This window comes from Dermacentor albipictus, chromosome 7 (genome assembly GCF_038994185.2).
Source record: "Dermacentor albipictus isolate Rhodes 1998 colony chromosome 7, USDA_Dalb.pri_finalv2, whole genome shotgun sequence".
Classification (NCBI taxonomy): Eukaryota; Metazoa; Arthropoda; class Arachnida; order Ixodida; family Ixodidae; genus Dermacentor; species Dermacentor albipictus.
The window spans coordinates 73,345,205-73,361,432 of NC_091827.1; the positions used below are offsets into that span (position 1 = coordinate 73,345,205).

A 16,228-nucleotide genomic window follows, 5' to 3' on the forward strand; every position below is an offset into this window, starting at 1 on the left:
ATACTACGAAGACCTCCACATGACTTGGCCGTAAAATGCGAAAAGTTCTTAAAATGTGATGGTCTCTGTAAATGCAGCACGTGCTGTAGACATTCAGAAACCCGGCGATGAGCAGAATCGTACTTAGGTAACAGTAGCTTGTGTGCGTACTTCTTGCATGGTTAGACATCCGCAGTCTAAGTGAATGTCATTGTTATATAAAGGTTTTCGCCTCTCTCAATTTTAAGCACATTGGTACCTTAGCCTCATAGCTTGGGAAAAACTTTTGGGAAAGCTTTTGTGTGGTGCTAAGCAAAGGTGCCCGCCCATCACGCCATGAATCCCGATTCTGTTCCGCGTATGAGACTCTCCTTTTAAATTTGTTGTGTTTTTACGTCCGCTACCGGGTACTATTATGCAGGCAAAAAAAAAAAACTGCCAAGCAAGATTGTGTAGAGAAAGGCGAATAAAAGCTGTCGCATTCAAAAGAAAAACCTGCCCAGGTATTTTTAGTTTTTGCAACCTGAACGCTTTCACTTCAGTGACTACTCACGCAACTAGAACATACTGGAGGAAGCGGACTGGACAAAAAACAGAACCCACAAATGCGAAAACAATGTTGGTGTGAAAACACGTTGTCAGTGCTAAACGCGCCTGAGGAGGGAAGCATGAGCCAAAGTCGTTATAACAAACCGCGTATTAGTGTAATCACTTTAGCACGCGTAACATAGAGAACTATGCAAAATACTTTGTCCAAATAGTGAGTGCGTGCCATTGACAGCTATTACGAATAACGTGCCTACCTTGAAGATGTGGGTGGGTAATGTGGTAAACTCTAACGAGAGGGCCTTAACTTATTGTAAAAGTTTATTTGTTTAGATGCCTCGCCAAGTTCGTAGGGTAACATAACCCATTCTCGCACTGCAACCACGCAGAACATGGAATTTTAAAGGCCGCTTTACGATTAAAAGTCAGCAGTTGGATAAAGTGCCGGCAGATTTTTCAAGTGCCAGTTAAAATATTCGCGTTCAAAAAAGAAAAAAATAAGATTTTGCCGATAGTTCAGGAAAACTTTCAAGGAAATCAGAACTGTAGTTATTAAGAGCATAAAAATTAACTGCGTCTGCAGAGCAATGCACTCTTCAAACGTTGGTTTTGGAGCTCGAAAGTGCTATTAACATTTTCTAGACATGTTGCTCTTTGAAGTTCGCTGACACCAAGGAGACGTGTTCCGCTGACATAGTCAAAACTTGTACGCGACAAAGTCGGTGGCATCTGAAAAGGTCAGATTCTGCTTTTTTGCCGGTAGATGCAGCAATAACAACCCTGGCGTAGAGTCTCATTTGAGCTTTCTCAACAGCACACGAATGATAGTTTTGGATCAACGTGAAAGCATATTTAATTTCAATGCGTAATCATATCTATGCCTACTCAGCCAGTTTGTCGATCACGCGAGACAACGAATGGCAAATGCGAACGTAAGGTAGAGGCTAGAAGCGCTCGGAAAGGTTAAACGGACGGTGAACATATTCACTGATATCACCCATACAACACAGAACATCGTAACTTCAATAAAGAAAAAGCTGAAAACGCCCATTTGAACCAACAATAGAGCACTGAATACCCTCGTCAGCAAATGCAGCGATGCTTTTACAGCAGCTCCGCTAAATTACCTTTCATTCACCTTAATTAACACCTAACTTCGTGAGTTCGCTGACACCAAAGGGACATATTCACCTCGCATATGCGAAAGTGCTGCACGAAAAAGTTACTGACGTGTGAAAAGACCAGATTCTAGTTTCTTTCGTCGTTAGAAGCAGCAGTATCAACCCCGGTGCACTCCACATTTGAGGCTTTTTAACAACACACCAATGACAGTTCCTGCCACGAAGCTGTCGAGTAGCATGAAATCGCGCCCGATAATAGTGCTTATAGAAAAAATACGGTGCAAGACGCTTCTGTGATGTGGCGTCATTGATTCCGGCAAACGTGCAGACTATGCTGACTCCTTTTGATTCTCTCCGAAAGCGGTAAGGCGCACTTTGCGTCCACGCAGAACTAGTTTTAACGTCACCGTGTCATATGAGTGCTTCAGAAGCAGCATCCAAAAGCGACTCAACAGCGGCCTCCAGACACACGCGCATGATCTGAACAGCTTCCTATCCGTAACAATGCCCTTAGGGCAGCGGTTCACCGAATAGCATGCGGAGTGATAAAGATAGCTATAGTTGATCAGCAACGCTCGGCCATAAACATTTGATCAACATGAAAGTAATGATATGTTTTCGTTCACGTGATATGAAAGGCTGATGCGCACCTAAGGCAGAGGCTACAAGCGCTGCGCAAGGTGAAAAGATCAGTGCATAAAATAATTGCGATAACCCATACAACACACAACATCATATGCTTCAAAACGACCATCTGAACGAACAATGCAACACGGCATAGCCTGTACACCAATTGTAGTGGTGATCTTGCAGAAGTGGCGCTAAATTACCTTTCACTCACCCTAATTTACGCCTCAGTCCGTGTCTACGACCCCCATCAAAGGTCGAGGGTTTGAGTATCCCAATTACTTCTATATTAATTACCTTCCGCAAATTACTTTGAATTCATTTACTTCAATGTTACTAGGTTCAAGTGTCGCAATGAAGTTTACCTTAAATAAACCTGCCTTAAAACGCTCGCTAGCGAACATGATCAGCGAAGGACCGATGATAGTTGATAAGGCTTTATACTGGTCAAATCAAGTTCCATAACATTGATAATAACGGTGTGTGGACATTGCAAGTTGCACAATGCGCACGCATACTCAGATAACTGCCAGAAGAGTTGCTGCGCGAATTTTTCAGGTAGCATTGCCAATGATTACTTGGTCTTGCGAAAGTTGGTCAACATCTGATGAAGCAAGTGCAACACTGAAAAGAATAAATGCAAATAACAATAGGCTGGACACCACCAAGCGCGGAAGGTACCGGGTCTTCTGCTCGATTTGTCTGTTTTGAATGTGCTTCAACTGCTTCAGAACTGGTTTAAAAGCTTAAAGTATTTACGCCAACCTCTGACGCAAGTCAGATCTGTGGCACAAAATTCACCTTCCTTAATCTGAAACAAGTCTGGGACACAAATTGGCCTAGTCAGAGTTGCCCTGAACCTTTCACTCGTTCTCACTTGAGATCTAAAGCTGAAGCTTGATGTAAGAATTAAAATCTAAATTTCTGTTCTAAAATGTTGATCTGAAGTTATCGAAAATAATTTTCTAAATCAGCAAAACAGGTTCTGCGGCACTGCAGAAATGTAATGAACAAACTAGCTGTGCTTTTAATAGCACGATATTACAAGTATACACTGTATGCTCAAGGAAGCACTCAAGATAGCAGAGTTGTGTGATTTCAAATTATTACAATATTGTGCATAAAATTATGGTGCCATATTGTGCAAAATCGTCTTGAATATGACCAAAATTTTCTGCCTAACTCTATATTGAAGCACGTGATTCTGAAAATGAAGGCAGATACGCCTATGGGACGGCACTTGCATTTGGCCTTGCTTGCACAATTTGTTGAGGGCACATTTGTAGTACTGACATCTTTGCCTGGTTTTACGACGTGGTTTATGAGGTACTTTGCAAACAACCTATCAAAGTGCGACATTACTTTGAGGGCATTGTTTTTCTACGTTCCCCGATGACATTTCATCGCCCTTCACCACGACTGCAACATCTTGTCGGTGTGACGCGGATGACGTTGCCACATTCATGAGATGGCTGTGCAAGTAACAGCTGGTTTTTACACTGAAAAAAAAGAGACCTTCTTCCAGAAGCTGGAAACTACCAATCTTCAAGTGAAACAAACCAAATTATATGCAGTAGTGTGAAACTCATATAAATTATTAGCTTACATAACGTGTATGCAGACAGTCTGTCCTGCTGCAAGCAATCCTCTTCTGGAAAAAGAACGTTCCGGAAAAATAAAGGATAGGACAAACGACAATGTATATATTTCAATTGTTGTTTTGGTAATTTATCGTGATATACGCCAGTCTTGTACGCCAATGAGGCGTTTTTACTCCTAGTATGGGGTCAGGAAAATATTGTAAACAGTTACCTATATAAAGAAGATTTACACGCTTCACAGCACCAGAACTGGCAACCGCACAGCTTTATTTCATTGTACTTGATGTTCGCCAGGTTTTCTTTTATTGCGCAAGTGTCCCAGTTCCAACACAGGGTGCTTTAAGGATGAAGTTTACTGAGGGAGCGCTTATGAGCAAAATTAACTCCTATTACATTTTTCCGAAAATAAAAGCCGTATCCCAAAATGACTTGATGGTGGCTGTGTATGCTAGTGATGGAGTTCCCAAAGCTAAGCAGTGCATTTTCATTCAAGTGCTTTCTTTCCGGATTTTAATTTCCAATTCTTAATGCGAGCTCAATGAAAGCAAGGCTAGAAAGACAGTTAAGCTACGTGTCCCCAGTGAAATGTGCAGACACACGTGCGTATCTCAACTATCGCCTCAGGTGTGTTTGCAACTTTGCCTATTTCATGCGAATTAGGCATATGTTGCCTTTAGAACAGTACTATGACATATGCACATAAGCACCTAGGAACCTGTGGCCTGCTTCTCCTGTCTCTAAAATGCCAGCTTGATTCACATATGTAGTGTGTTTCAATAATCCTTGATGCCGTATGGCAAAAAGTTTATAAAATTAATTCTTCAGTTTTATGTACCAAAATCACGATACAATTACGAAGAACACCGTAGTGGGCGCTTTCGGATTATTGTGACGGAATGCCCTTCTCTAAGGGCATCCAATGCACGGTACATGGGCAGACTTGCATTTCGTCTCGATAGAAATATGGCTGCCACGGCCGGGGTCACTACGTGATCACGTCGGACAAGAAATAATGGTTTCCGAGCTGTTTCTTGAACACGAAGACTATCACTGCAACACGTGACGTGGTAAGACTTGTCATAAATAAAAATGTTTAACACTCCATAAAGCACCAGACTTGCAGTGCAGAGCCAAAAGCTACATTGTTGTTTCAGAGTGGACGTGCGATTGCGGGTACAAAGGCTCTAAACCAGAGATTCGTAAATAGGCCGCATAGATGTTTCTCTTGTGTCTACCACAGAATGTGGGAATATAAGTAAGATGTCAGTACGCACAAATGAGATGCGTGCTGCTGAAAACTAATAAAAATATTACCTACCGTAAAGAATCAGGCAGTAAAATGGCGCGCAGGTAAAACGAATTAGAAACCTCAATTTAATACCCTTGCTTCACGTAAGAGTCAAAAAGCGTATTTCAAGAGCGGTAGGCGCACACTCCTACATTAGAGTGACTCATGTCAGCGTGAAAAAGGTTCGTTGAAGAGGGCAAACTAGCAGTTTTCCACGCAACTTGTGATTATCGATGATCCACCCACTTACTCAAGAAATGCCTCGAATTCAATACTAGCCATCTTGGCTGGTCCTCTTATAAGCTATGTTAGGTTGTTCGTCGGCCGCCACGAGGATGTGCTCATAGACACTGCATCAGTCGACAAGTTAAAATGTCTACGTCTAAGAGGGAGGAAAATGCGGCATCAACTTTTGACGAAGGGCAACCGTTTCAGCGAGATATGGTTTTGAGAAGACGGTAATCAACACACATGCGTATGAATTCATATTTCTTCTTAAGAAAAACTAGTTGGGAACCCCATGAGCTCTCGTAAGGTTGGTCGACGCCATGGCTGCAAATGTGAGATACTCGGTCTTTGATTACATGACTTTGGGACGCTGAAGCACGATATGTCAGTTATTGTATTTGTGCATTGATTCCCCTGTCTAGGTGCTGATAACAAGGTGATGTGCACCCCAAAAGGTTGTAGCAGTCAAAACAAAAGGGAAACCTACCTAGCAGACAAACATGCTGAGCTTGGTTGTAGGCGTCGCAAGATCGTCAGAGGGAGTCGAAAAAATTGGGAACAAGAGCTCTGGAGCAAGACTTCAAGTCCCTGCTTGAATATTACCAGTGACCAAACCTGCCCCGTTCATGACGGCCGAATGATTGGCAAACAGTATGCGGCGTATACAATTAAGGCGAAGGAAAGCTGCTTGCCTATGAAAATCAGGTAACGTCGTCGCAAACTCCTAGGATGGCGCAATAGAGGGAGAACATTTACCAGGAATCAACATGAGAGAGAATGTAAATAAGGCCCGCGCTTGGGCATTAGTTTTGCGGCACACTGTGGCAAGAGAAGGGAAAGAAGGTGGAATTGCGATGTCTTCCTCAACAAACACTGTGTTATTGGCTACTTTCGCGCAACAAATCTAGCGTCAGGAATTATTGTTCTGCATGGTACAACTTGATTATGTCGTTATGAAGGAATGGAAAGTAGCACCATAAAACAGCAATGCACGACGAAGAAGAATCTTCAGAAACTCTGTAGCCTAAGAGGCGGTTAACGACAGCGTGAGAGGTGCATGTGGCCGTAGATGTGATGCGGGCTGCGTTTGAAGAATGGCCCTACATGCTGGACGCTTGGCTAGAAATATGTAGTAGCAAGTGGCAAACTTTGGCACTATTGACCGATACTGCGCCACCACTGTTGCTGAATGGGAGTGCAGCGACTCCTTCTACATGGATGTCAATGCCATTCCTAAGGGAAGTGCAACTTATTTTTTTAAATTTTTATCGACAACCTCGGGTGCGGCTGACATTTCTTTGTGCGGAAACAATCGGCGGAAGTGAACGGCGTATAGCTGCTGGCCGAGGTCACTGATTCATGAGGAAGCGCTGACGAAAACGGGTTTGTTGACACGTGTGCGTAGGGTCGGGCGTAACGTGGTGACGGCAAACCCGTGCGACATAGCGCAAGGAAAAGTGACGGGAGGGTTTCCCGTAATGCGCGGTTGTCCAATATTGAGTGCGAACATCGCCTGAATGAAACTAGGAGCTGGACGTAATGTATGACTGTGGTCAATGGTAAGAAATTCTGAGTTAAAGATCATGAGGCACCCTCGGCATAGGCGACAAGTGCATTTACCCCAATAAGGGCAACGATTCGCTTGGCACGTTGGACAAATGTCGAGCTTTACAAACCTGCTCTTGTATCTACAGTTTTGGCAAAGCTCGTCGACCTGAACAACTACGTCATAGTTATTTAAAAGGCGTATATGAAAGCCGTCGTCTCATACGCTCTTCATTAGGTGGCGTTCTATGTGGGCCTCTATTGTGGCAGTGTTGAAACATCTAGAGACATTCACCACCAGCTTCCTGGGAACAAAATTGTAGGCGTTATTCTCCGCAAGGTTTGCACGTGGCAGGTAGGCTGAAAAACTAATTTATTTATTTTATCTATCTATACATCAATGATATGAAAAGAACAATAAATAAGCGTGCCGACGAAAAAGACGACAATGGTGCTGATGACATTGCAAAGATGAGTTCAAATACTCGATGCCAGATAGAAGGCCCGCTGTATCGCGCATGTGTGCGATTTGGCTCGGAAGGCCATTCCAGACTCGGGCAGTTCGAAGAAAAGATGACGGCGGGAGCGTAGTGTTGCGGTCTTGCGGTGGGATTACCGAGTTCGAGTGGCCACTTCGACGAACACAAAGAGCCAACTGGATCAGTTGGCCCTCACAAGTACAGATTTAAAAAAAAAAAGCTGTGATGGAGGTATAGGCGAGAGATGCGATGACGAGAGGGAAGCGGGGATAGCTCTACTTTATTATTATTGAAGAAACGCTATTGTAATATCAGTATTCTGAAAGCATAAAATAAGCGGCACAGTTATGAGGTGATTAGAGCCGTTAGTGAGAATATATTAGCCTATTTTATATTCATATTCAAGTTACTACTTGTATTCGGGTACATCTTTTAGTGGAATTGATTATATGGTTTACTTGATTTGACAAAAGCAAATCTTGGGACAGCTGAATGCCTAAGTACTTGTTCGAGTCAGGAGTATCTACAGTATATTAATTATTGTTGCAGGCTTACCATATCTACTTAGGTAGCCGATGGAAGGAAATATGTTCAGTCTTACTAGTGTACGAGAAAAGGAATCATGCTGCATAACAGTATCAAAGCTGAAAGAGACTCTGGTGGAGAGAAGAGACGTGAGAGAGGTTATTCACAGGGTGGTACACGGCACAATCCTCAGCAAAAATACATATTGCAAAGGTAACATGGAATGACAAGTCATTATAGCAGATGAAAAATAGAAGTGGCACTACAACAATGCCCTGATATAGACCAGACAGAACAGAAGAAACAGCAGATGCATGGTTCTTAGCGTACAAAGTGCTTCCCTTTAGGTAAAGAAGACTGGGTCCAGTTAAAAACAAGTGGATGAATGTTTGGCGTGATAACTGTAGCAAAAGATGAGAGCGCGGAGCCTTATCGAAAGCATCTCTGAAATGTAAGAATACTGCTTTAGTAGCACTGCTATGGTGGAAGGTCAAATAAATGTCATGAGTAAAGCCAACTGCACTTCGCATGAGTGATCTCAACGGAGGCAACGTTAATTAGGGTCAAAAAACCTCTCTGGAGTGGGGAAGTTGGCAGGATGAGAGTAGATCACGTGTTTCACAGCATCGGAGCGTGGGCCGGTGAGTGAAATGGCTTGGTAGATACCTTGAAAGACCTATCGCCTTCCTTGAAGACTGGAATGACCTTCCCTATTTTCCAGTCTCCTGGAACATTACTTATGTCAAATTAATGCTTAAACATAATACAGCGGATCAAATTACACGAACACTTTAGACTTTTTGACACTTTGACATTAATTTCCTCTATCCCGCCGGGTGACAGACACATCAGACATGACACGACAATAACTTGATTTGAGTGCTGAGGGACTGAGATCTTGGGGAGGTAAAACCGAAGGCTCCCGAAGATCAAGTCGGTGGCTCCGTCCATGATGGGACCGGGACATCAAGTCCCACCACAGTGTCGTGGGTCCTCTGGACAGCCTGGAGCTGAATGTGGAGAATGCTGCTCTTGAGAGATTCCTGCCATTGTTCTTTCGTGATGGGTGGCGAGGCGTTAGGGATTGGACACAGCAAGAGCAGAAAATGAATAACCTTAACGATGCCTTCTGGCAACGAAAATGGCAAAACCTACAAATGTAACTGGCATCAAAAAACTGAAAATTTGGAAGTTCGTCGGCAAATTGTTTTGTCAAAATTGAATAAAATGCAGGAACATCTGATTCCGAAAACGGTAAGCTACATTTATCACATAGTGAGTACAGCTAATATTATCGGGTTTTATTACTTTCCAGAAACACCGCTGTCTTCGAGTAGAAAATGCTTGGTACGGTCCTAGTAAAGAAATAACGTTTTGTTTGTGCTTCTAACTAGTATTGTTTAGTGGTTTCGTGATAACTTTCCCATGCCGAAAGGTTTGGCTACACGAAATAATAGTTTTTTTTGTTATTGTTCAAGCGCTTTAAAGTAGTGCGGAACTAAGGGGAACCCGGTCTTTCATTTATCATGGCAGTCGCAAGGACTTACTAACCGCAGCATTCATGTTTTGAAAAGGGCGCAGTTACTCTCAATGTGCCCCTGCTGATATGTAACTACAAGTTCCTAGTGAAAGACGGAATTTCGCCAGTCGTACTGTAGTAATCGGCTTTATCATATAGCGTTAGTACCATCTTTGATATTTCCCTCTTGGGTATAAAGCAAGAAAAAGTGACATGCATGATAGTGTGAAAGCTTAGACCCCGGACGTAAGTAAATGGAGGCACCTTGTCGGGATATATCGTCAGGACGAGGTCCAAAATACTTGACGAGGCTTCAATTAGGAGCGTAGGTTTAGCGTAGCTTTAGATGGGACTATGCATAGAAAATTACTTTCGCACAGCGGCGAATAATTGACCTGAATGCATAAATTGTAATTGTCATGCAAGTTAGGAAAAACAGGAACAGGAAAACAACAAAAATTCAGACAACGTAAATCACTTTTTATTTACTGGTACCATTCACAGAAACACAAAACCAAATAAGTCTCTCTGCAATTACTGCTTAGAATGCGGGTTCATCAGAACAAAACACAAAGAAAAGCACTAAGCATACACGTGAATGACAGTATGAGCGGCAAGTTTGGGCACATAATTGATATGATAGTAATTATGGCGATTAATCAAGAGAGTTAGGTAGAGATGGCAAGGCATGGCGCAGCATTTGATTGCAGTTGTTAGTTCTTCAGTGCGGAATATGCAAAGTTTCTCTGTGACCTGCACTGAAACTGCTTGCATTTATTGTTAACCTTGACAAGAGCGCGCGAAAATTAGTGCTACTATTTGTGTCTGTTAAAAAGCATTTTAGCAAAATCGTATTGCAGACCGATTTTATCGGCGCTATATCTAATTGGCAAAAAAGAGGATCAGTATACGGAGCGATTAAAGAGTTTGAAGTAGGACAGATGGCTTTTTTTTGCAAAAAGTATATAATGCTGATGTTATTGGTAGTCCTGTTGTCCCATACGAGGTGACAATACTTAACATGAGATAATAAAGAGAATTATAAAGTAGGAGCTTCAATCTTAATGATAAAAAGAAGCGCAATCTTATTAGTATTCCAACGACCCGCGCATTCGATTGCCGAATTGGGAGATAGACGACAGAGCCGGTTTATAAAATGATCATACATTGTGTAAAGACATATATGCATATAGTGCTAGGTTGTGTCAAGATGTTTTGCTTTTTAGCTCGATGTCCAGAGCTGAGTTGCTTTGACATTGCAAATATCGCTTAGACGAGCATAGTTGTATATTTCGATGGAAATGTTTGGTCGAAGTGCCAGCCGTTTCTGTTCTCTAAGATTGGCACATATAATGATAACGTTCCAACTGCATTAGAGCATGTACATAGCGGCACAACATTAAAATCATTTTCTGATATGTAAGACAGACGTTAGGTTCTTGTAACCTAAAAATAGGGAGAGAGTAAAAGTGGAGCCAATTTCGAACCTGGAGGTGTCATGGTTTAAACGGAGGCATAAAATACTATTCCAAAGAATAAAGATCAAAATGACAGTTTACAAATGCCTATTAGCAACCGAAACATGGGACGGTGGAAGCAACACACAAAAAAGTTCTATCTGCATATGATTCAATGCTAACAGTGCCAAGTCACGAATAATGGTCACAACCGGTAAGTCTTTAGGGAAGTTAACATTCGGAACAAGAAATGTTTTCGTTTTATTAAATCTTTCGCTCGAAGGCTCCTATTTAAATACATGTGAAAGGAGAAATTGTTTTTCTCCCAACCACTGTAATTAAAGAATGGTAAAATCTAGTCGCTTGAAAGATAACATTTGATTTAAGCCACCGACGTTGATAAAAATTATGAAACGTAGGCAATTTGTGAAATCACAACTACGTCACGCAGTTGTCAGCGAAATCTGTGAGATGACCCTACTGTGCCCTTTTGTACCTTTCATGTTTCGAAAAGAAGGAATAGATAGACATACAGATGAAGCACTTTATTAAAAAGTAGGAATAGAAAATTTTGAAATGTCCGCTGTTATAAAGAAAACGATGACATGTAGGTCTAATGAGTTTTATAACTTAGTTGTGCCATAGAAAGCAAAGCCGGCAGCCAGGACATCTAGTAACATAGTGAAGATTGATGTTCTTGGAAATGTCGTGTGGTTTTAGTTGGTAGGCATGTACGAGAGATGGCGTTATGGACTCGTTCCTGGTGCTTCTTTAGAAACGATCCCAGAAAAACTTCAGCGCATGATTGAGCCACCCTGGCTGACTTAGTTTCTGCGCTTCTCCATAGCCTGTAGCATGTGCAGAGCGAAACACACACAACACCACCAGCTTTCTTAGGACGTAGTTATGCCAGCTGCTCACTCACCTTGCCGTGCGATGTACAATGACGTCTGGTAGACTCAATCACTGTCACAGCTTGGCATTTCAAGCGACGGTTGCATAATAAAAGACTGAGATTTATGCACTGGTATTTGTGAATGCGGAAAATACCTTCCTTTCTTCGTAGTGTAGAGGTTTCCCGATCGTGTTACAACCAATTACTCATAAAGAGAAATCAACCTTAAGTTTTTTCAGTTGTTCTTCATTGGAATGCGACCCCGGGACAAAGAATTGAATCAGCGACTTTGTTAACCTCAGCATACCATCCCTAAACCTTATTCAAATGTTACACTAACATAATAATGTCTTTGTGTAAGCAGATTAGCCCATACCTCCGGAGTTGAACATTCATGTTATTACTTGATCTGTAACAGGATGTATTCTGATGGCTCGACTAGCATCGCCATTTTCAGATCACTCAATCTCTGAGGAGCTAATCGTGTGCGTTTTTATAATGAACAAAGATAAGAAGTTGTCGTACCATGGAATCATCTGACTTTGTTATTTGTGACATCACGTCAAGAGGAGAGCCCTCAATGATGCCGCTTAAAGCCTATCCACGTTGAGACGTAAACTGGTTGAGTAAGGCCATTCGCCAATAAGTAACATGTGACTGCTTCCTTTCGCGAAGCAGCTTCTGAGAGTTTTGTTCTCTCGTATATGTGACAGTGCATTTATTTTAGCTTGCAGTTCATGTATACTTGTTGTCTTCTTGTAAGTCATATTTTACGCCTGCTTCCGCAGACATCCGCAGTCTAAGTGAATGTCTTTGTTATATAAAGGTTTGCGCCTCTCTCAATTTTAAGCATATTGGTACCTTAGCCCCATTTCTTTTAAAGTGGTACTGCGTTTTTTTTATTGATGTGTGGTTAAAGTGAAAAAAAAAAAAAACTTTCGTCCGTGCTAAGCAAAGGTGCCCCCCTCCCCCATCACGCCAAGAATCGTGATTCTGTTCCGCGTATGAGACACTCCTTTTAAATTTGTTGTATTTTTACGTTCGCTACCGGGTAATATTATGGAGGCCGAAAAAACTGCCCAGCAAGATTCTGAAGAGAAAGGCAAATAAAAGCTGTCGCATTCAAAAGAAAAACCTCCCAGGTATTCTTAGTTTTTGCAACCTGAACGCTTTCACTTCAGTCGCTACTCACGTAACTAGAACATATTGCAGGAAGCGGACTGGACAAAAGAAAGAACCCACAAATGCGAAAACATTGTTGGCGTGAAAACACGTTGTTAGTGCTAAACGCGCCTGAGGAGGGAAGCATGAGCAAAAGTCGTGATAACAAACCGCGTATTGGTATAATCACTTTAGCACGCGTAGCATAGAGAACTATGCAAAATAGCTGGTCCAAATAGTGAGTGCGTGCCACTGACAGCTATTACGAATAACGTTCTCACCTTGACGATGTGGGTGGGTAATGTGGTAAACTTGAACGAGAGGGCCTTACCTTTTTGTAAAATTTCATTTGTTTAGACGCCTCGCCATGTTCGTAGGGTAACATAACCCATTCTCGCACTGCAACCACGCAGAACATGGAATTATAAATGCCGCTTTAGGATTAAAAGTCAGCAGTTCGATAAAGTAACGGCAGATATTTCAAATTCCAGTCAAAATACTCGTATTCAAAAAAGAGAAAATTAAAATTTTGCCAATATTTCAGGAAAACTTTCAAGTAAATCAGAACTGTAGTGATTAAGAGTGTAAAAATTTTCAATGACATCGACTGCCTCTGCAGGGCAATGCACTCTTCAAGCGTTGGTTTAGGAGCTCGAAAATGCTATTAACATTTTCTAGCCAAGTTGCTCTTTGAAGTTCGCTGACACCAAACAGACGTGTTCCGCTGACATAGGCAAAAGTGGTACGCGACAAAGTCGCTGACATGTGAAAAGGTCAGATTCTACTTTTTTGCCGGTAGATGCAGCAATAACAACCCTGGCGTAGAGTCTCATTTGAGCTTTCTGAACAGCACACGAATGATAGGCTTGGATCAACGTGAAAGCATATTTAATTTCAATGCTTAATCATATCTATGCCTACTCAGCCAGTTTGTCGATCACGCGATACAACGAATGGGAAATGCGCACGTATGGTAGAGGCTAGAAGCGCTCGGAAAGTTTAAACGGACAGTAAACATATTCAGTGATATCGACCATACAACACAGAAGGTCATAACTTCAATAAAGAAAAAGCCGAAAACGCCCATTCAAACCTACAATAGAGCACTGCATAGCCTCGTCAGAAAATGCAGCGACGTTTTTACAACAGCTCCGCTAAATTACCTTTCATTCACCTTAATTAACACCTAACTTCGTGAGTTCGCTGACACCAAAGGGACATATTCACCTCGCATAGGCTAAAATGCTACACGAAAAAGTTACTGACATGTGAAAAGGCCAGATTCTACTTTCTTTCGTCGTTAGAAGCAGCAGTATGAACCCCGGCGCACTCTCGTTTGAGCCTTTTGAACAACACACCAATGACGATTCCCGCCACGAAGCTGTCGAGCACCACGAAATCGCGCCCGATAATAGAAAAAAATACGGTGCAAGACGCTTCTGGGAAGCGGCGTCATTGATTCCGGCAAACGTGCAGACTATGCTGAGTCCTTTTGATTCTCTCCGCAAGCGGTAAAACGCACTTTGCGTCCACACTGAGCTAGTTTGAACATCACCGTGTCATATGAGTGCTTCAGAAGCAGCATCCAAAAGCGACTGAACACCTGCGTCCAGACACACGTGCACGATCTGAGCAGCTTCCTAACCGTAACAATGCCCTTAGGGCAGCTGTTCACCGAATACCATGCGGAGCGATAAAGATAGCTATGGCCGGTAGTCAACGCACAGCCATAAATATTTGATCAACGTGCAAGTAATGTTATTTTCATTGCATAATAATTTCTATACCTACTCAGTCAAAACTTTTTTGATCACGTGTGATTATGAATAGGTCGTGCGCACCTAAGGCAGAGGCTACAAACGCTCCGCAAGGTGAAAAGATCAGTGCATGCAATAATTGCAATAACCCATACAACACACAACATCATACGCTTCAAAACGACCATCCGAACGGACAATAAAACACTGCATACGCTGCCCACTAAATGTAGTGGTGATTTTGCAGCAGTGGCGCTAAATTACCTTTCACTCACCCTAATTTACTCCTCAATCCGTGGGTTCGGCTCCCATCAAATGTCGCGGGTTCGAGTATCCTAATTACCTCTACACTAATTAACTTCAACAAATTACATTCAATTCATTTACTTCAATGTTCCCAGGTTTATGTGTCGGAATGAAGTTTATCCTAATGAAACCTGCCTTACAACGCTCGCTAGCGAACATGATCAACGAAGGACCGATGAGAGTTCTTAAGGGTTTATACTGGTCAAATCAAGTTCTATAACATTGATAATGATAGCAAGTTGTGTGGACATTACAAGTTGCACAATGCGCACCCATACTCATATAACTGCCAGAAGAGTTGCTGCGCGAATTTTTAGGTAGCCATGTGAATGATTACTTCGTCTTGCGAATGTTCGTCAACATTTGATGAAGCAAGTTTAACACTGAATATAATAAATGCAAATAACGATAGGATGGACACCAGTAAGCGCAGCAGGTACCGGGTTTTCTATTCGATTTGTCTGTTTTTATTGTGCTTCAATTCTTACAGGAGTGATTTATAAGCTTAAATTATTTATGCCAACCACAGACGCAAGTTAGATCTTGGCACAAAATTCACGTTCCTTAATCCGAAACAAATCTTGAATGCAAAAGTGGCCTAGTTACAGTTGCCCTGAACTTTTCACTCGTTCTCACTTGAGAACGAAAGCTGAAGCTTGACATAAGCATTAAAGTCTAACCTTTTGTTCTAAAATATTTATCTGAAACAATCAAAATAATTTTCCTAATCAGGAAAACAGGTTCAGCAGCACTGCAGAAATGAAATGAACAAACTAGCTATACTTTTAACATCACGATATTACAAGTATGCAATGTATGCTCAAGGAACCACACAAGGTTGCAGAGTTGTGTGATTTCAAATTATTACAATATTGCGCATAAAATTATGGCCCTATACTGTGCAAAATTGACTTGAATATGATCAAAATTTTCCGCCTAAGTCTATATTGAAGTACGTGATACTGAAAATTCAGGCAGATACGCCAAGGGACGGCACTCGCATTTGGCCTTACTTGCGCACTTTCTTGAGGGTACATTTGTAGTCCTGACATCATTGCCTGGTTTCACGGCGTGGTTTATGAGGTACTTTGCAAACAACCAATCAAAGCGCGACATTACTTTAATGACATTGTTTATCTGCGCTCCCTGATGGCATTTCATCGTCCTTCACGACGACTGCAACATCTTGTCATT

The 16,228-nt window shown here is 42.0% G+C and overlaps 1 protein-coding gene across 1 annotated transcript in view; it reads right to left on the minus strand.

The window, feature by feature from the left end:
- The window catches only part of LOC135916098 (uncharacterized), an 81,935-nt gene that overhangs the window by 51,763 nt on the left and 13,944 nt on the right, over window positions 1-16,228 (minus strand). The window contains exon 2 of the mRNA XM_065449328.2: window positions 13,303-13,370. Within this exon, the coding sequence (XP_065305400.2) occupies window positions 13,303-13,356 (54 nt within the window). The 5' untranslated portion in view covers window positions 13,357-13,370. The remainder of the gene's footprint in view (window positions 1-13,302; window positions 13,371-16,228) is intronic.